Source organism: Macrosteles quadrilineatus, unplaced genomic scaffold, assembly GCF_028750875.1.
Source record: "Macrosteles quadrilineatus isolate MER2022 unplaced genomic scaffold, UCM_ALF_1.0 Scaffold_5__1_contigs__length_97177068, whole genome shotgun sequence".
Taxonomy (NCBI): domain Eukaryota; kingdom Metazoa; phylum Arthropoda; class Insecta; order Hemiptera; family Cicadellidae; genus Macrosteles; species Macrosteles quadrilineatus.
Window position 1 is genome coordinate 18,865,623 of NW_026542598.1, and position 21,491 is coordinate 18,887,113.

Here is a 21,491-nt window from a genome sequence, read left to right on the forward strand (position 1 = left end):
ATGTTCCGACACATTCCCGCAGCCCCCGCTCGCTCTACTTCAACCCCGACAAGTTTTGAATCGATAGGCGATAAAATCTGCCTTTATCTCTTTGCCTTCGGCCTCGGCGTTTGTATTTATGTTTGGAACTTGAAGGATTGAGATGTAAAATTAGTGAATGTGATTCCTAGAATTTAACCATCTAAGGACAGTAACATGAACTTGTAGTATAGAAAACCATTAATTTCACGAATTATTAAATAAAAAGCATTCACAAATGTATTTTACAGCACAGGAATAAAATTTTGCCATCTTCGACTAAAATCCTTATCCAAGCCAACATTCATTGAAATACTTTTTTAAAGTAACGATCAGTTTGACTCAAAACTCTCCAACCAGAAGAAAAAGTCTTCACAAATCGAACTAGTAGTATAGAAACACCCATTTTAACCAAAATCACCATCCAAACCAACAGCACAATCGGAGAATGCTTCAACGACATTTTTTTACTCCAATTTTTCCAAAGCACGCACGTATTGTGATCGGACCCTCCATAACAGTGCGCCGGGAGCCCTCGCGATTCTGTCGGTTTTGATTGGTACTCTGATAACCAGGGGAGGAGCCTTGCTTTTCAAATCTCCCCCAAAGTACGGCTTAATGTATGCAGAGGACGACCGGATCGCTGCGAGCAAATTACCATGTTGCCCGCATAAAAAGTGAAAAAGCTGCGTTCGCAGCGTGCTTTGTGCTGCTTGGTTTTGACTGTTGAAGTGTTTGTGGTGTTTAACCAACGTGACCCTTTTTTCTTGTGTGTTTGTGGTGTTTCTGAAAATTTAATATTTTTTATAGATATGTATACAACTGGATAATGATTATGCTAAAACACTATGACGATGTTGCGCTTCAAAATTGTCAAACGGCAGTGACTTGTGAGAGTATTGTATTGTTGTTTCTAATATAAATTAATTGGTTCTTCCCGAGGGAAATTAATTGGTTTCAACATCAGTTGTTTGAGGTTAATATCAAATTGTCTTACAAAGTGATAAATTTTTAATGACAGGTTCGTGTGGTATAAATAACTACGTGAAATGATTTTATTTTTAAGCTATAGCACCACACAATTCTTGGCTTAATGTTCGATGATTTTAAAGGATTATTGTGTACATGTTTCAGAAACACCACATTTTTCCAGTGATGGAAAATTTCCGAAAACCACTTTGTACTACATTATTACACAATATTTAGCAGTACAATTAATCGATTTATCGAAAAATGTTCACAGCTCTTATGCATTGCAGTATTTATTTATTATTTCATTTTGAAGACAATTATATCCTGCCAATAATTACTTAACCGTTTACCACTTCTGTAATATTCAAATCTAACTTAATCAACCTAATGACTTATAAACAAACCTGGCCAATAATTCAAGCCGTTATTCCGCACCGAGTCCAATCCTCGAGCAATGCCCAGTCGAATTATCGCCAATGTTTACGAGGTAGCCAGCTACATGTAGCAGCCGTGATTACACAGCGATTTATTAATAGACCGTCGAGTCATTACACGGGATTTACATTCGGCGATGACGAATGAACGGGAAAATTAAAACGCGGGCATAAATTCCGCATCGACATAGATATGTCAACATCCAGTTGTAGCTATACTCGGCGCGGCAAAGAATGGGCCCGCGATCGTGTACTATTATAATGAGTAAAACACACGCGTTCCCATGAAGAATGGACTGTTATTATGGGGATAAGTGGTTAATGAGGTAGGTACTCGATTCTTTCGCGAACGCAGTGTATTTGCCTAGAGTGCCGATCTAACCCAGTTATCACCGGTCGATGTTTTGAGGTAGATGAATGATAAGTCGGTTTTGCTCTCGTTGGCGGTACATGTGTCGATTTGATACGGCCCTTCGATATATCGATGGTTGTCGCGATAGGCTACTGAATTCATTATGCGTGGTTTATGCTTGTGCAGTGTGCAGGTGCGCTACCGGTCGTGGTTTTGCTGCCAACGGCCTCAAGGTTAAAGATACAAGATATGCATTGGATGACATGGGGTAGGTCGACGTTGGCTAATTTGGTTGGCAGATATTTAAACGTGATTATTAGCTGAAAGTGATGTTTTCAAATAATGTATCGCAATTACAAGACGAGGTTTTGGTTGAAGTATGAATTTACATCAATTTCCCAACTATCCAAATGAATGCATATGAACGGTTTCTGTACACTTTCTTTGTAGTTTATGCTACACATAACTTTTGTCTAAAATGTAACACTGCCCCTACAATTACACTTGGGCCTGTGATTATTACCAACATTTAACAATAGGTATTGGAACAGTGAGCCAATAAAGTATTGATGTGTTCCCGGCCCGTTACATAGTTTCAAGGGAGAGGGGGCGGTGTACTTTGACCCCCCGACACCACAACTCTCTCCTCCACTGTCTAGCGTTGGTTACCAAACTTTATTGCTCATTAATAGCCACAGAATGTGAAGGAATCTTGCATTTTACGCTATAACGCCATAATCATCTTCAGCTTGTACATTATAATGTGTTAAGATCGCAGAGTGAAAAGGCAAGTTTGCAAAGATAAAGTCGAATCAAAAAGGTTTTCCAGCAAAAATATCACCTCATGAAAGAAAGTAAAAATTAATAGAAGGTACTTGACAATTTTGTTGTTTTCTTGAGGAACAAGTTCAACAATTAACCGTCATTCTTACCTTAATAAGAACAATAGCACTCCATGTTTTACAGTTGTATCTTCTGCAGAGACTGAAGGTTTTTGAAAGAGTTTGGAGAAGTTTTTCCATTAAAAGTGTGTTAATACTCTTTTCTAAGCCCTCAGAAGAACTTTATAAGGCTGAAGAGACCCAAAGTCCTTGATATCTGGCGAATGGCGAATCACCCTCTGAAGCGAGTGGATATAGTGTTCACAAAGTAATAAGGTTACCAATTCAATCCTGGTAAGTCAGAAGCCTTTTGTTAGTTCAAAACTGGACCTAGCTGTACATGTTCAATTGGGTCTTACTGACATGGGAAGAAGCTGATCTTGGTCAGTGACAAATTTGTAATTTTCATCATACACTCCGCGTTTGCCTTACAATACGCATCCAAAAGACCATGCTATATTCCAGAGCGATGTAGTGGCAGTGGTGCTTGGTGCCCATGGTTGGCCCCGCTGGGAGGCCGGGTAGCTATTTATCAAGAGATGCCCGGTTGCTCGGCTGCCCGGTCGCCCAGGTGCCCGGGTAAGTGCCCAGGTGTGCCAGTAGCCACTCGTACCAACTTTACTCTTTGTTTTGTACCTTCTACCCATTAACGTGTGTCCTGTCCAACACTCCGGTCTGTAAGCCGATCCTCTGTTCGCCGATTATTGTCCGAGTGTCTTGCAGAAGTTTGCTGTAATTGGAGAAGAGTCTCATTCAACCTGGAGGCAATGGCAATGGTGTTTGGTGTACAAATTAAGGGGTTGTACATCTCAGACTAATTACTTGACGAGTGCATTAGCTAACCTGTTCAATTATTTTACAGTTCTTTTCGGTAACTCATAAACCTGAACTTTGGCAAGTCATTTTCAAACTTAATTCAGATAAATTGAAAATTGAGAAAAAAGTATTTATATGTATTTACGCGTTACTTTACTTATACAATATTTTACAATTCACTGGTAATGTATATAGAATTCCCATGTCTATACATATGACGATGTAAATTCGTATCAAACAATGAACCGCTTTTTGACAACCAATCGAACACAAAAGTATGCAATTTATCTACGTCCATTCGATAAAAACACAACCATATTGGAATCGCAGCCATCATAAAGCATTGTCAGGCGCTGTGGGAAATATTGTGCTCGTCAGGGACGGATGAAAAAGTAAATTGTGATGTGGCCGGGTGCAATATGGAGGGGAGGAGGACAATGTAGATGAGATAAGGCTTATCAGCGATCGCAGTGTCATCTGTTGGCGCGGTGGCGGGAGTCTGGGTACTGCCACAGCCAACAGTGAACAGCTTGCCAACTGACTATAGTAGGCGCGATGTTACTTTACATCTGGATCAACGGTGGATATTGCGATGTAAATTTGCATTTGAAACTGGAAATGTTTTGACAACCAACTGTAGAATGGGTGTTGTAAGTTTAAACATCGGCGAAGTAATTGTCAATATGTCAATTTTCTTTTAGCAAGCCTGTAGGAAACAGTAAAGACATTGTCAATCACCTATAATAGGAATGATGTTACTTTACCCTAGGAACAGGAGCGTTATCTTTAACCTCAATTGTTTAGATGTATGATTTAGTTTTGTTCAATAAAAGGATCTTTTACTAGGACATGATTTAATTAACAATATACACGTTTACCGTTTTTGTATATTTTCTTTAAAAGTAGTATGAATTGAATACTACATAGCTGCAGTGCTCCAGACTATAAAATCTGCCATATACTGTGGCGACCATTCACTATATTCAGCAGTAGCTTGCGTAGTTGTGTAGGCACTAGGCATGCCCAGTAGCCGTGTTGTGGACCCCTGTGGAGCTGCCTTTAATTGACTACCGACAATGAGCCCCTGCCGCGCACCCCACATTAAAATAATTCGAGAATATATCACTTTTTAATATTAAATTTCTTTTCAATTAGTCTGGTTATAAGATGAGTTATGTGAGCCGCGCCGCCCGCTCACCTTTTCTACCTTGATGCTTCCCAGGTATCTCTGACTCATTCTGGCCGCGCGAGTTCTTTTGTTTTTGGATTTGTGGTATTTGAAGGGAGTCAGTAAAATGAAATCCGACTTTCATAACGTATTGTGCGTTATACAGTAAGAGGAAAACAATACAAATTAATGTGCTTTTCCAGCAATTTTTTCTAAAATCCATGAGTTGTAATGTCCCTATTTCCAGCTCCATACTCGATCTCCAAGAACAATTTACTTTAACGATACATATAATTTAGATTTAATTTGCACAACACATGTATTTCACGCACATTACGGTCGTTTCTGTGCACACTAGCCAACGTATCAACAAACGGTTACCATTAATTAACATACCACAATTAACTCGGCGATGGAAATAATTAAAACATCGATTGGAGCCGCGACACATCGCCATCAACTACACACGGCATTATAGATAGTTAAAGCTGCCTATCAATTAACGAAACCGTGTCGGCATAACAAGTAAACCGAACTGCGACACGGGTTTAGTTAAAAATATAAAAGCAATCTAAAGTGGAGACGTACGACGCCAATTAACACGTGAATTGTAACATCTCGGCGGCGCGTTGCAAGCGCACAATTAAGTTTGTCATCGGCGTGAAATATCGTTCGGTACATAATGTATTCCACTACCGCTACCGACTTAATTGGGCCAGCTAACTTTCTCGGCCACGCCTAGCTGCGAGGACCTTAAACCGGGTCTAAAAATTATTTCTAATGGCACGAGACGAAATATTGCGGCGAGGGACACGTTGCGATAATTAATACGATCGAGTTAACAGTTAATTTTCCGGTGGGCTGTGACGGATCGGTACGGTAACCGGTTGCCTACCAGTCACTGTTACCGCCCGGTACCGGTACCGCACAGGTACGGTTACGGTTACATGCTACACGCTGACGCTGTCGAGCAGTTTGCTACCGAGTGTGGTGTTTACAACCGGCTCAGTTTGTATCACTTTCTCGATACGCTCACCTTACAACGCTCACAAATGGGGCTGAGTGAATACAACCTGTTGTGTAACATATAGTCTTAATATATAGCCGAATGGGAGTGGGTATGGTGCTCCCCTGGTAACGGAAGGATGCCGGTAGCGAGTAGCATGCGATCGATGTCTTAAAACTCACCAAACTGTCTGTGATAGTTGGTTTTGGGTAAAGAACTAGTTTGTCTTAAACAAAACTATGATTCCATCTATTCAATACTCATATTCGCCATAAACAAATCCTAGTGTCGGCGATAGTTAATACATTATTGCTCGAAAACCTAATTACGTCCATACTGTAGGCCTACATGGTTACATTATGTTTCGGTGAAATTTAAATTTAACCTTTACATATTTGAAAACATCGTCTAAACGACGGTTGATAATTAATATTGAAACAACACAAATAAAACTAATAAGAAGAAATGTATTGAAATGTATGTCTATTATAAACAAACAACTAATACACATTATTCCAACATCGTCACTAACGTTTTCCAAGTCACGAAATTTGTAAAACAGGCGTAACGCAAGTGGGACAATTACAAACAATTCGTTCCCACAATAACCTTAACAGGTTCCAAGAGGCAGGTGAAGAATAGAGAGGCTCATTTTATTCAAATCATATTGTAATAGAAACGGAAATGAATAAGGAGAAGCCTTGATGTTTTGTTGTGCAAACATAGTGAGTGTATCCTTGCGCTCGATGGCTACCCTTCCATGGACGAGGAGATCACGCCATCACTACAACACTACACTGTACAGTGTTGACTCGCTACGGCAACCGTGTATAGTAAAACGCTAGATAATTGGTGAAAAATTGGCTTTGTTTGTATTGCATATAGAGTAGCCTATGTTTTTTTCCAAAATACGATTTCCATGTACTGTATGTGTTTTAGGTTATGCGTAAAATCAAATAGTCCATTCTAAAAGTTTGTCATAGCCCAGGACTAACTGGTATGAAACTGTATGCCCTGAGCATTTAAGAACTGATTTTGTTGTATATGAACCGTGAGCTGCTCGAATAATAAGTTATAGTCTGTGAATTTTTATTTTCGATTACTTTATCCAGCGGCTGGGGGTCACTTTTAACCTTCTCGACTGATAAGACAAACTGCTGGGCTTAATTCCACCACGTTGCAATATATATCCATAGTCAATAACATGGTTTGCACACCATACTGAAAATATTTCAACCGAAACCAGTATACAGTCTCTCGACCAGAACATAAGACTTGTCAGACACGAATTTAGCAACAAAAACGCCACGTAGGAGTTGGAATGCATTTATTCTTGTCAGGGAAAAAAGAATCGACCATTGGTAGCGCGCGAAGTTTATACGAGGTGTGAAAAATAAACAACTGGAGTGAAATATCCGTGTAGATCTGAGGATGGAATTTTCTTAAAATTTGAGAAGGGACATCCGGCCCGTGGTATACCGCGGGTGCAGCACATATATTACCAGCGGACCAAACCTGTTCCTGATTCACATGCGGTCCCGGCACGGTAGCGACGATCACCGATAACGCGTCTGCACATTATAACGATTTGATACGCCTTTTTAACCCCACCGTTGAAAACTTCATGACTTTTATGGCGATTTAGGGTTATTAACCGGACACTGCCATAGAGGGAGCAAGGAAAATAAAAGACGCTGTGATTGGCTGACGAAGAGAAAAGGAACAGCTGTGGGAGCTTCTGGTCCATCTCAAGTGAGACTGGAACAGTTGTTATGACTGAGCAATGGTGTACTGAGTTGGCATGGTGTAGATGACGTATTTGTCTCATTGACGCGCTGAATCAGTGGTTTTAAATATATCTGTGTGAATTTAAAGGAAACACATTGTTTCTGTAGCCATAATAATTGGGCAAAAGCCAGATAAACAAGGACAGCTGGGTCCAGTTTGGAAACATCAAAAAGCCACTGACTTCTCTACGGATAAAACCAACTACTTACTTGGCGAGTGCTAAAACCACTAAGCTACAAAACTATATAAAAATAAAAATCTCCAATCAACTAAACTATGAAAACCTGAGAGGTTACCAGATGGTCTAAAAAATAGAGGTAAATTTCTATTTATATTTAAACGCCATAAGCTTAATAAATGAAAGGTTAAAAAGGCCCAGAGGTAACAACTCCAAGTAACAGACGAGTCAATTTTTACGTCAACGCCGTTTGAATGACGAACTTTTCTTCGTCTGATTCCATTTAAAAAGTTCGTGCCGCAGGGCTTCATCCCCCATTTTATTGCCTAACTTTTTCAATTTTTGTGACCAACGCTGTTATTTCCGTGTCAGGTGAGGTTTTCTTCGATTTATGTCCAAAGATGAGGCAAGATTTACATTAGCAGTATTTCTTCTAACAATAAGTTTGAGACTAAATATCCTTATTATCAAATTGTTGTTTGACAGGGATAAAGGTGATAGTACAGGCCAAACGTGTAAAAAATTCGTTGTACTATGAATGAGAGCCATTTTAAATTGATTAGAAATTCACCTTCCACTCAATTTAATTTGGAAAGTACACGTTTGTTTCACTTATTTCCATAACAATCTTACCTGGAATTTTGGTTGTTGTTGTGCATGGTGGATTATTTATTTATACGGTTCATTTCATTATTACAATGTATACAGTTTGAATGATAAGAAATGTTATGCGAAATAACATGCAATAATAAAGCTTATCTTAGCTTATACATTTGACAACTCAAGAGTGGAAATCTAACGTAAGGGTAAAAAGCCTAATAAAATACAGTAAGGATGTTGACATACGATACCGTAGGGATTCCCTTTAAAATACCAACTTATATAAGACTTAACAAAACTATGCTGGAGTGAAATTAATTAATTAGACTTATCTCGAATACGCCTACTTGTTAACCAAACCAAACTGAAACGGTAACCGTTAACTAGACCAAATGTTATGTCAGCTAAGTAAAGCAAAATAATGAATTTTGACAATGTTACATAATTTGACTTGCTCGTTTGAAAACGTTCTAATTGGGTTTATAATTGGCTCTAGGAAAGATGGGATGTCTATTTTGATACTAAATTCAAATTTTTAACACTACAACATTTAAAAATAAGAATAAAATTCACATCTCTCTAGTTAGTTTCCAAGATGGCAGCGAAGTACATGTACAGTAGTTTAATCGCAGAATGTGCCATTGTGGCATTTAACGGCTGGACGAGTGGACGCTCGCCTGCTCGCCCCTATACACATTCAATCCTGAGTTGCGATTGGCCCGTACAATTAACCCGTGATTATGTCCCCTGCACAGCTGGAGGCAAAAAACTATCCACACAATGTCCCCGTATAATGTGCGCAAATTATATGGTTATTTGTCCAACATCGCTTACTGTGTTCGGTTGAAAAGCTTTACACTTTATTGGGTAATCAGTTTAAAACATGAAGGAAATGTATTTTAATGATAATTAATGAATTTTTATTTAACTATAAACTCAACTTTCTCAAGTATTCTCAAGTAAGCAATGGTATAATCCACACCTAATTTGGTTTTAATAAATTCAATAGATTTATTGATACATTCATAAGTTTTTTATACAATTTTAAGTGCCAATTTACTGTTATTTATGTCTCTGCTTCCACTCCAAATTAGTAAACAATATTTTTATTTTAAAAATCTATCACTTTCCTCTGTTTTGTCGTCATTGTTATTTTATGGTTGATATGTTTTACGTATACCAAGGAACCAGCACAGAACAACTAATTCTATCAGTTACAAAATTACTTTTACTCAACTACTCGTTACTTTAAATGTTTCAAATAACTTATTACTATAAAATATCTTATTTCAAACATCAAAATTCCACATGAGTTATGGAACGATTACGATAGCCTACCTTTCCACAATTAGACTTTAGAATAAAGCTACCTCCTAAGACAAAGACATTGTACAGTAAGCACTCCTAATCCTTAAGCACCGTACTCACTATTACATCTCATCTCAGCAGCACTCGAGAGGTGAACTACGGAGCACCCTGTATATCGATCCCTCCCCAAACAATCTTAGCGGGTTCTTTCTAACAAAAGGTGCTACTGTCACTCTTCACGACACCACTTCAGCGCTACAAAGAAATCCATCAAAACTGGACACAAAAACAGCTCGGTTTTCACTGTGCTTTTAGCGAGGGTGATTTTTAAAGAGGGGGCGGGGCTAGGGCTGAAAGGGCTGTCGCGAATGAGGGTCCGTGAAATTTACTTTATGGTCTATTTGTCTCGGCCGATTACTCTGGTGGAGATTAGGGGAGATTTTGATACTTGTTATCTCGCTTCCCTACTTCTATTGGACCGGGACTTCCAAGCTGTAGGGGTGTAAAACGGTATTGACAACGTTATAGGGCAATACAACTAGACGATGCTTAATAGTATTATGTAGTCCTATCGTGGTCCATGAACTTTCAGCCAGTTTCAGGGTGAAGATTACGCCAGTTCTGCTGCCAATTACTCATTTTGACGTATACATAAATGTTTCTTACTGTTAACTATAGCAGTTTTAATGTCCCATTAATTATCAAAAGTATTGAATGAACACAAGGGCACACTTTGTAAGCGATTTACTCAACCCTTGTTCTATTTGTACGGAAAATTGCTACAGATCCATATTATGTTCACTCTTATCCAAAAGTCAACAGTAGAAACAGTAGGGTTTGGACCATCCCCTTACACAAAACATTACAAATTTTAATTATGTTAAAACGCACACGCAAAATTCAAATAAGCCTTGTTTGTGGTTTGAGTTTACATCGTCAGCCTGATGAATCGTTGACTCGCGCCAGTCAATATCTCTGGGGCGGTTCAGGCGATCGACCGGACATTGTTTTTACCTCAGGGCTGAAGGGTGCATTAATAAAACAAAAGCCACGTGCAATAACGAGTAGGCGTACACGGCCCAAAACTGTTACAAACCTGTGAGAAACCCCGGTCTGCGTGAGAACGCTTTCATCCCCTTCGGTAAATCACTTGTGGGGCGAATGTAATTAACAAACTTTGTAATTAATATTGTGACTGCGGAGACTGTATGAATGCCACTGTTGAAACAAGTTGGTAATGTTGTCTGAGTTACAACACGGTTTTGTGTGTAGATAAAATGTAACCAGTGTTGAGAAAACACCTGGTGGAGAATTTGTTTGTTGGATCTTACATTTTTCCAAGTTTAATTTAAGTTTAGTTTAAAATCGGTTTATTGTATTAACATTTCTCATTTGATTAGTTTGCACTAATTAGTAATAGTAAAAAGGCTATAATAGTGTGATTATTATGCAATATGAAACTTATATTCGTTTACTAATTCCGTTACGATTAATTAACCGATTGTGTGATAATGGATTCGATATTAGCATTGCGAGCACGAACTACTCCGATAACTATTCAATGTTACACTGAAACTTGTTACGTTTACTTCAATCAATGCAGTAATTAAGTAAGTAATTCAAGTCTGTGCTTTATTGATTTATGTTTTGTGTAGAAGGTCGATAGATGCAAGTCTTAATCTATAGTAATTACTGTAAACAAACCTTAGTAGGCTACAAGCTGCATGATAAAATGTACCGAGTTAAATATGTAATAGTGTTCTAAATATTTTCAATTTTTAGTTGATAATTATAATTATGTTTTGTACCTAAAAAGATATTTTTAGACAACAATACCTACGTAAATCTGGTGATACTAGCTTAGTTCAAAACCGTATTATAAAACTGACTGACCTTAACATAAAAATATAATGTTTAGTTCTATCCAAAGTAAAATTCCAAAACTATAAGATACACTTTAGTGACTTGAAGCTGTTAATTATATATTGGATAAATTAGTCTTGCCCTTTCCAACATGTGCTGACGAAGCCACAAATCCGGCTTACATAGAAAAGCCATAACCGCCTATAATAACCAATTGCATGTTACAATCTTTCAATCGAAGTCGTTAAACTAGGCTGTAAAACGTTAGTTTTGACATGTCGGCTCCGTGGTATACCATGAGTTACAACGGCGTCGCAGTTGCCAAGGTATTTCGTGCGGAACTGCGCATGTGTTATGTACAGACATGCGCTTTATAGACTTCAACTGTTGTAATGGACAAGGCTTTATTGCTTGCACCTAGGGCTGCGTAAGCCGAACTTAGAAGTTGGCAAAATTAAAAGTAAATACCTCTGAAGACCGATTAGGTAAAATTATCAATATTTCGAGATAGGGGCGCAACTACTAGTACTTTTTATGTGCACTCGAGATTAAGCTGAAATAATATCTCTGACGTGGATCATCAGATTTTGTATAAACAGAAATAAAATTGAAGCTAGCTTAACACATTTTACAGTAAGGCTTGCACCTATCCGTAGGATCAGGTTTGCCTGTAACCAGATGAACTATTTTCGGTGCAGTCAAGTCTGTATCACGTAGCACAAACCTGCGACTCGTCTGAAGATTTTCAAATACAAATTTCTTCGATTTTGATTATCTCACCCATAGAATCACGTAGTTCGTGCAATAGAGATCATCCCCATGTCTTGTCATAAAAAACTATTTCTTTTCAAAATAAAATTGAAAAATGATTTTTCCTACAGTCACCCGACAAAGTTGGCTTCCTTGTACTGTTTATAGTACAGAAAGCTGCTAATTGCTGCATATTTATACTTTGCCGTACGGTTTATACTTTGCCGTACGGTTTATACTTTGCCGTACGGTTTATATTTTGCCGCACATCAGGATTCCAACGAAACAACACAAAACAGCGTGGTTCTATTATGCACGTAATCCGTGTACGCTTGGAAATAGGTTGGCAACACTTAAAGATAATAATACTATGAGCAGCTGATTGACTATTATAACTACGATATAACCTGTCATTTCGTGTTTATAGTTTCGGTATTTCTGAACTTTCTGGACTTTTCTTTTAAACGTTTTTAAAACATTCCTACGATCTTAATAAACAAGAAAATACCTTTAAAGCATTTTTTTATGCGCGGAAACCACTTCAAATTACAAAAACATACGGAACTATATTCTCAAAACGCGGAGCACATTTCTTGCCGAGGAAAAATAGCGGAGTGATACGGACCGCGGGTACTACTTTCTCTAGGCAATTTGTGTTGCCAGCTGAACCTAAAAACGTGTCATATAGTGTTTGAAAGACTAATTATTTATATGCTTTATAGTGACCGTAGGAAAAATATAATGTGTAACACGAGTGAAAAAGGCCTTTGCTGCACTCAAGATCATTCCGCACTCGCCTGCGGCTCGTGCGTAAACATTGCTCTCGTGTGCAGCAAAGTGCCACTTTCACCACTAGTTACACAAATAACTATTTCTTATTGGCAAAAACTTCAAACTAAAAAAGATAGGCTTCAACAGAAATTACACTTCAACGTCCATTTGAATCTAAAGTTTCACTTGAATGGATCTTTAAACATCGATGGGGTCATAATTGGGTCTGGATTCCCTATATATTAGGCAAAACGTGCATCAACTACCCAAGACCTTTCACACCTTCCATTCTGACCTGATTACAACTCTCCCCCAAATCAAACCGGGCGATTATTTTCACGGTGTAAACAAAATGAATCACAGCCCGCTACCAATCTAGTAGCGGCCGATGTGAGATTTACTGTGCCGGGTCGGATTGTACGTTATGGCCGTAGTAAAGCAGTAAGCAGTGTAGTGGTACTCACCAGTCGCCTCTTGGGCTTGATGAGTGGACGGTTCTGGCCGTTCATCTTGTAGTAAAGGCCGCAAGCGTTGCAGAGGTAGTGCCCGGTGCCGTCCCTCCTCCACAGTGGCGTGGATGTCGCCCCGCAGTTGACACACTCTCTCCCTTCTGTGACAAACAGGGTATTGTTACAACAAGGGAAAATGGAGAAAAATGTGAAATATAAGCTATACAATCCCTCCAGGAAAGTTTAACAATGTAAAGCAAAATATTCAATTTTTGAGGTGGGAAAAGGCGTCACCTAGTTAAGGTTTGGATGGAAATGCCCCAAGAAAACGAAACCTGGATAGAAATGAATTGCTACACAATTCATACCCAGCAAACCCCTAACATTTACACCAAGAGTTTCGGAGATTGGCTAAAAGCCTCCCTGCTGAGGTTCGGATGGAAATGATCCCTTCGGCACAAAACATGGACCTGACAAAATGACTTAGTAAAAACATAGATGTATTTTATATTACGTATACTTTTAGATTCATCTCTAGAAAAGGTTTGTTTTCTACATGAAGTGTCTAGAACAAGGTTGGCAAAAGTCACCTTTCCCTAATTTTTGGAAAGTCTAGAAATAACGTATCAACTGTCAACCGGGTCCATGATGTGGAGAGTTTTCATGGGATTGGGAAATGTAAGACATCGTAGATACGGTCTATAGTTCTGGGCATTTATGAGAGCTCAGTTCAAATCAGTAAACCACAGCTTAAATTAAAGTCTAAAAGAAATTCCTAATGAGAAAAAGAAGGTATATAGACATTTTTGCATAGGTCCGGACTCAGAGCTTCAGTGAGGTTGTATTATTCTATGGATTTACTGATAATGGGTGAATTGTGATTAGATTGGATAAAAACTACAAGCACAATCCGTTGTGAAAAATTTCGTTTTCTGTATACATACACTATAATGTATACTATGTGTTTGCAGTACTACAAGCCGAGATAGACTGGTGCATCCTATCAACATAAGAACAATAATCATTTGCTCTCCCATACAAGCCCATTAAACACCATACGTTGTGGGCAATCAATGTGCGTACAAGTTAAGCACTAACTGTAAACTGTGATCATTCTATTAAAGACTGCACCAGTTTAATGGTTGACAGGGCCAATTTGCCGGTCGGTTGGTGCTCGACGCCGACGCCGACGCCACACGCTAATCATATCTGGAGTGATTGAAAGTGGGTCCGCTCACACACACACACACACGGACCTACCGCTTCACTACCGGATAAATAAATTAACACTGTTGAGCAATCGGCTCGACCGAACGATCGTTGGGGCCAGGGAGGTGTTGTGGAGTGAAACTAAAATTGAGCAATGTGTATGTACACCAAAAGAATTGTATTTTTATTTTTATTGTGCAGTAATCAAGAGTTTATACTGAAGTAATTATTAGTCTACCTAGATACATATTATGTTAAATAATATTAATAATACGCCTTGTTTTAGAATCGAATACAATTTACAGCAATGCAAAACTTGTACTCGCAACAATATTGTATAAGTTTTTATACTAAATAACAATGTGGCTCATAATCTTTAAAGCTAAAGAAACTAACTTGAAAAGGTTAGTTAGGAAAGTACGAAAATCTGAGTTATTGATTGTCTGTCAATTTAACTATTTCTTAACAGTGTACGTGTACGTTCATTTTCTAAAATGTCAAGACAAAATACTTTTAATTTTAATTTTAAAATTTACTGTTTTACTCTTTGAATCCCAGATTGGTAGGGAAAGAAACAATTGTATACAATCGCTTTAAGTTTCTACAACCAGTATCAGGAAAAGAAAATATCCATAATGTGTGATTACGATATTTTATTTCGAAAAGAGAAAACTCAACAAAAACTTCCGTAAAAGATAAGAGTGAAAAGCAGTTTCTCCGATGCGATTCTCACGCTCCTTGCTCCCAAAATACTCGGTCGATCACGGTCGATGTAGGCGCAAACATCCTTGCCTAGGACAAATATTTATCGCTGCGAGTATTTGGACTGATACGATCGCGACTTGCGAAACTGATCCCAGCAGCCAGGCAGTCTGGGCGGAGAAACCCGGTCTGCATTCCGCAACGTTCGCGGCGCAGCAGACGACGCGTCGAACATGGAGTGGCGAAATTATGTGGTAAAATATTGATAGTGACGAAAACAAGGTACACAACTTCGGAAATTTATTGTTTTAAGGGTTTGCATTTATAATACTTTTAATGTTCGTTGGTCTTGTCATATCGCTGCCCTGACTAAAGTAGTAGTTGATCTTCGTCAGTAAGCAGTCATCTCATCCATCATCCATTCAACATAATTTCGTTATCTTACCTAAAAATACGCACCCTGGTGTATCGGAGTAGGGTACATCTTCGAAATACAATCCATTATTAAGTTTTGAATGTTTCAACCAGTGGTAGCCAGTGACCTTTTAAATTCTTTAAACGTAAACGTTTATTAACCCCAACTTTAAAATTGGAACAAATTATCTTAGGGCTAAGTATTTATTATAATTTTGGTTAATTAAATTTGGTTCAATGTTACAAGACCTAATATTTTCTGGAGTTGTTGTACCCAAACTTCAATGAACGTAAAAATAAAACTGTAGCACAGGCTTACTCCGAACGTAAATAAGCATGTACAATTTTAAGAAATACTAAATGCAAACAATTACTATTTTCATAAAATAGGATAGAGCTGGTTAATTTATCACTGTAAAATTGTTTGCAATTAATTATAGCCTACCTATTGTTTCAAAAAATATTGTACAACAATTAAAATACAACCAAGTATAGTACAAACAACGAATCCTCAAAAGAAAGCAGCGCACACAAGAAAGAGAACGGGTAGTCCATCTTTCATGAAAGCGTCTAGAAATTTCTATTTATGCCAATTATTTGCTCATTAAATCAATTCAAATTCCTGGCGAATAGTGTACAAAAATTACACGCCAGGGAGGACAATTTTGAACAGGATAATGCAGCATAATGATCGGTGGTGGACGGTGTTGGTTTAGCGTTGCCGACCACGTAATGCTAGGGGCAAGGCTTGGTCACGTATTGGTGTACCCCAGGGTTCAGTGCTGGGGCCACTCTTGTTAAATCTGGCCTACTCAGCACCCAGCGCTCAGAGCGTCTTGAAAATTACCCATCCAGATGCTTTAGTTTACAAGACGCTTTGAATTTCGGTTTGGATTATGAATTATGTATGCGTGCGAGGGGTTTAATTTTGAAATATTTTTCTGTTCAAAAACTTTCGGTGATTAAGTTATTTGTATTAATTCAACATTATTAAATTTATAATAGTATCTCTTGTTTTATTTTTATTTCTTAATACACAGCATGGTTTGTCTTTTGTGCGTAGCTATTACCTCATTCAAATTTCAAATACTGTACTTATGTTGATATGTTAAATGTTTATATCATATTATATCATATTATTAATTATTTTTATGGCTTCTACTTATGATTCCGTTGAAAATCGGAGTTGGTGTTGGGATTTTAAGTATTATTAAAATGTTGTCTTTATCTTTTTATATTGTTGCAGTTACGAAACATTTTTTTCGTGCTCATTTATTTTTTTGTCTTTATTAATGTCAAGTGTAAACAAAAAAGTAACTTAAATATTTTTGAAAGAGATATGATGGTGTTCGAGTTATTCATGTTACAATTCACAATTGTAAATTATTAACTATTAAACACCTTTACCTCGATGCTTTTAAAAGAAATAGACAATTTGATAATACAATTTTAAAATTTTAAAACCAAAAAACAATGTGTTTTTGTTGGTGAAAAGGTTATTAAGACATTATACCTGGGGGGTAAACTTCGATATGGTGGACTGTATAAAAAATGAGGGATGTGAGATATATTATGTTAAGATCAGCTTTAGAGACACACTGTGAGCACAAAATAATAAACTTTTAAATAGGAAGAAATGTGATTTGGTACCTTCCTTTTTACTGAAGTGATGTCTAGTAGACCGTTGACGCACTTGATGTTTGCTGGCCAGCTTTCGCGTACGCGACCGGTAGTTGCACCAAGAACCGTTTGAATACAGTTTTTAACTATTCAGTTCACTTTTTTGTTAGGTGTGTCACAAATAAATACATAAGATAAACATACGATAATATAAGTTCAATTTATATGCCACAAATAGAGTAGGGGAATATTATAATACAAAACTAGGGAAAATGGCGAGAACATGATGCCGGGTTGAAGAGTACATGGGGAATGGGGGGAATTGCCAGACATCACGTGACAGGGCAAGGGTCAGAACAAAATATGAATGAAGTCTGGATTCACCTAGGTTGCGTAGATGCTTGAATACGGAACATGCCGCCCGCCTTGAACCATACATGGTTCAACAGATTCATAAATTGATTCATTGACTCATAAATGGGCACAAGTAATACAATGTAGATATATATACACAATAGATAATGATGACACACCTAATTATAAGATATGATATATATGACAATTATAAATATAAACATGAAATAGGACATTAAATAGAAATATTTTGTGATTAGGGGAGCGGGTACACCTTGGTAGCAGGGCGACAGAAGATTCCTCTCGAAGTCTTGATGGAGACAACTCGAACGATGCCATCTGCTCCAGGTGATGTCTTCACAATGCGACCAAGAGGCCAGAGAAGTGGTGGTGTTTTTGGGTCATGGATAATGACTAAATCGCCTACTTCAAGATTCTTGTTTGGCTTTATCCACTTTTTCCTTTGTTGAAGCTGGTGCAAATACTCTTGGTGCCACCTTCTCCAGAAGCGTTGATGTAGAGCCTGAACTGTTTGCCAATGCTTTAGTCGATTGTCAGGAATATCGGATACATTTACTTCAGGTACTGCAACAAGAGATGTCCCGATGAGAAAATGACCTGGGGTGAGTGCTGTGATGTCAGATGGATCTGCTGATAGAGCTGTTAGTGGACGAGAGTTCAATACTGCTTCCACCTGCGTGACAAGAGTTATCAGCTCCATTAGTGTTAGAATTTGATCTCCAATTACTCTCTTGAGATGGTACTTTGAGCTCTTTATGGCACTCTCCCAAAGGCCTCCTTGGTGAGGCGCGGCTGGTGGTTGGAAATGAAAATTAATTGAATGATCGAGGGCGAAGTTAGTGAGAGCATCTTGAGTATTCCTTTCATCAATGAAATTCTGGAAGGTCTTATTCAGTTGCTTGGAGGCACCGACATAGTTCGTTCCACAATCAGAGTATAGGTGAGCACAAAGTCCACGACGAGAAACAAATCTTTTAAGAGCAGCAATGAATGAGTCCACTGAGAGATCAGTTACAACTTCCAAGTGCACCGCTTTTGTGGTAAAGCAAACAAATAGGCAGAGGTATGACTTAAGCTTTTGAGAATTCCTAGTGGTGTGTACTTTCACTTCAAAGTGACCGCTATAATCCATGCCAGTATGATAGAATGGTCTTACAGGCCGTAGTCGAGTTTCGGGTAAGTCTCCCATAAGTGGAGGTTGATTTGTAGGTTTCAACTTAAAACATCTTTGACATTTAAAGATTACAGATCTGATTACACTACGAGCAGATAATATCCATACTTCTTGAGTGAGGATCGATTGCAGCAACTGAGGGCCTGCGTGTAAATATTTGAGATGATAGTGCATGACCAACAGTTTTACAACATTATGAGATTTAGGTAACAGGATTGGGTATTTGGCATCTTGAGTAAGGTTTGAATGTTTCAACCTACCGCCTACTCTTACCAAACCGTTATCGTCAATGTAAGGTGATAACCGAGCCAGTCTTAAGCTGCACTGAGTGCCCTTTTTCAGAGCTGTGATGTCATCCTTGAAAGATGAAATTTGAATGAGTTTGAAGAGATTCATTTTAGCAGAAGAGATCTCTTTAAAACTAAGTTGTCCAGCTAGTCGGGCGTTCCCACAAATATTATGGATGAATCGTAGAACATAAGCAGTGACATTTACAAGTTTTCTAAAGCATGAGAATTTTTCAAGTAAATCAAATGTGTAATTTTCTAACTTTTCAACGTTAACTAGGACATTCAAGGGATTTGGTTTGACTTCAAGAGTGTCTTGATCAGTGATTAAACTGAATTCGGGCTTTGGCCAAAGATCTGATGACAAGTATAACCATTCAGGTCCCTTCCACCACAATTGGTGGCTTAAGAGTTGAGATGGGGAGAGTCCTCGGGTTGCACAATCTGCTGGGTTGTCTAGGGACTTGACGTAATGCCATGATTCAGGAGAAATTAATTCTTGTAGTTCTGAGACACGGTTGGCCACATAAACTTTTAAGCGATAGGGGTGAGTGCGTATCCATGTAAGAACAATGGTAGAGTCACACCATGCATACATCGAGTCAATCTTAATGTGGGACGAAAGAAGATTTGAACAGTATTGCAGGAGCTTTCCAAGTAGGTGAGCACCGCACAGTTCGAGACGAGGCAGAGATACTCTTTTTAGTGGGGCGACTTTAGATTTGGCCATTATCAGATTAATTTTAACATCATTCGATAAGTTGATCACACGGAGGTAGACTACTGCAGCATATCCTTTCTCCGAAGCATCGCTGAAACCATGAAGTTCTGCAAGCTTATGAGTTGAGGTAAAGATGTAACGTGGGATCCTTAGGTTTTGGATCACGGGTAGTTCTTCTAAAAAGGAAATCCATTTTGTTCTTATCTCATCTTGAATGGGATCATCCCATTTTAGACCTGTGGTCCAAAGATATTGAATGAGTGTTTTAGCCCAAAATATTACAGGTGTGAGAAATCCTGGGAGATCATAGAGTTTAGCGATTGTTGAGAGAATCATTCTCTTGGTTAGCAAGTGGCCTACTTCAACATTCTTTACTTTGTATGAGAGCATGTCTGTCTCTGGGGTCCATCTTAAACCCAATACACTGTAGAAGGCCTCACTACCATCAGTCAACTCCACTGGTGATTCTTTGTGTTCGACTGGAATCTGATCCAAGAGTTGGGGTGCATTACTGATCCACTTACGGAGTTCAAAACCGCCTTTAGACAGCAATGTTTTCAGTTCATTTTGAGCTGACATAGCTTTATCAAGATCTTCAGCTCCAGCTATAATATCATCATAGAAGATAGACTTGGTCAAGATATCAGAAGCTTGTGGGTATGGTTGACCTTCGTCCAAAACTAGCTGGTGCAAGGTTTTGATTGCAATAAAAGGGGAACAATTAAGCCCATATGTAACTGTATTGAGTTTGTACGTTTGGAGTGGATCATCTGGACTAGCACGCCAGTATATCATTTGATAACTTTTGTCCTTATCAGAAACCAAGATCTGACGATACATTTGACGTATGTCACAGGTGAATACAATTTTATGACATCTAAAATACAATAAAACATCACTGATATCATTTTGAAGTTTGGGACCAGGCATGAGAATGTCGTTCAATGATATGCCATTAGTAGTTTTAGCGCTGCCGTCAAAAACAACACGTATTTTTGAATTCGGGGGATTCTCCTTGAAGACACCGTGGTGAGGCAAATAATAGTATTCAGAGGTGGGAGGTTCTTTACAAATAGTCATATGACCTGATTCAATGTAGTCATCCATAAATTCAGAATAGAGCCTTTGTAACTCGGGTTGATTAGAGAATTTCCTTTCCATCGAGCTAAGTCTCAATTGTGCTTTGGTACAAGATTCACCAAGAGGGGAATGATTTGGTTTCTTGGGCAGCTCGATTATGTAACGACCTGAGTCATCACGTCTATGGGTGTTTTCAAAATGTTGTAAACAGAGGGTATCTTCCTCAGTCTGAGCCTTGATCCGTATTGGGGGTTCTTCTAGCGTCCAGAATTTTTGAAGTGAATTATGAAGGTCCAAATCATGAGTTGTCAAGAGTGAGATGGGAAATGTGTTTGATGAGTTTCCTGCTACAGAGGCTACAGGAGCGAGGCCCATCACAACAAAACCAAAAATGGTTCCAAGAGCTTGAGGTAAATTTTGTCCTAATCTATGCTGTTCGCCTGTGAGGGTTAGGGCAAATAAGTCTGCACCGATAAGTAAATCTATCTCTCCAGGCTGATCGAAACAGGGATCGGCTAGGATAAAATGTTTCAAAGATTCCTTAACCTGGTGTGA

At 38.4% G+C, this 21,491-nt stretch overlaps 1 protein-coding gene across 3 annotated transcripts in view; it reads right to left on the reverse strand.

Annotated features, from left to right (window-relative positions):
- LOC128994085 (GATA-binding factor C-like) overlaps positions 1-21,491 on the reverse strand; it is a 106,048-nt gene that overhangs the window by 28,302 nt on the left and 56,255 nt on the right. For all 3 annotated transcript variants that reach the window (XM_054418329.1, XM_054418330.1, XM_054418328.1), the window contains one exon: positions 13,370-13,515. In XM_054418329.1, the coding sequence (XP_054274304.1) occupies positions 13,370-13,515 (146 nt within the window). The remainder of the gene's footprint in view (positions 1-13,369; positions 13,516-21,491) is intronic.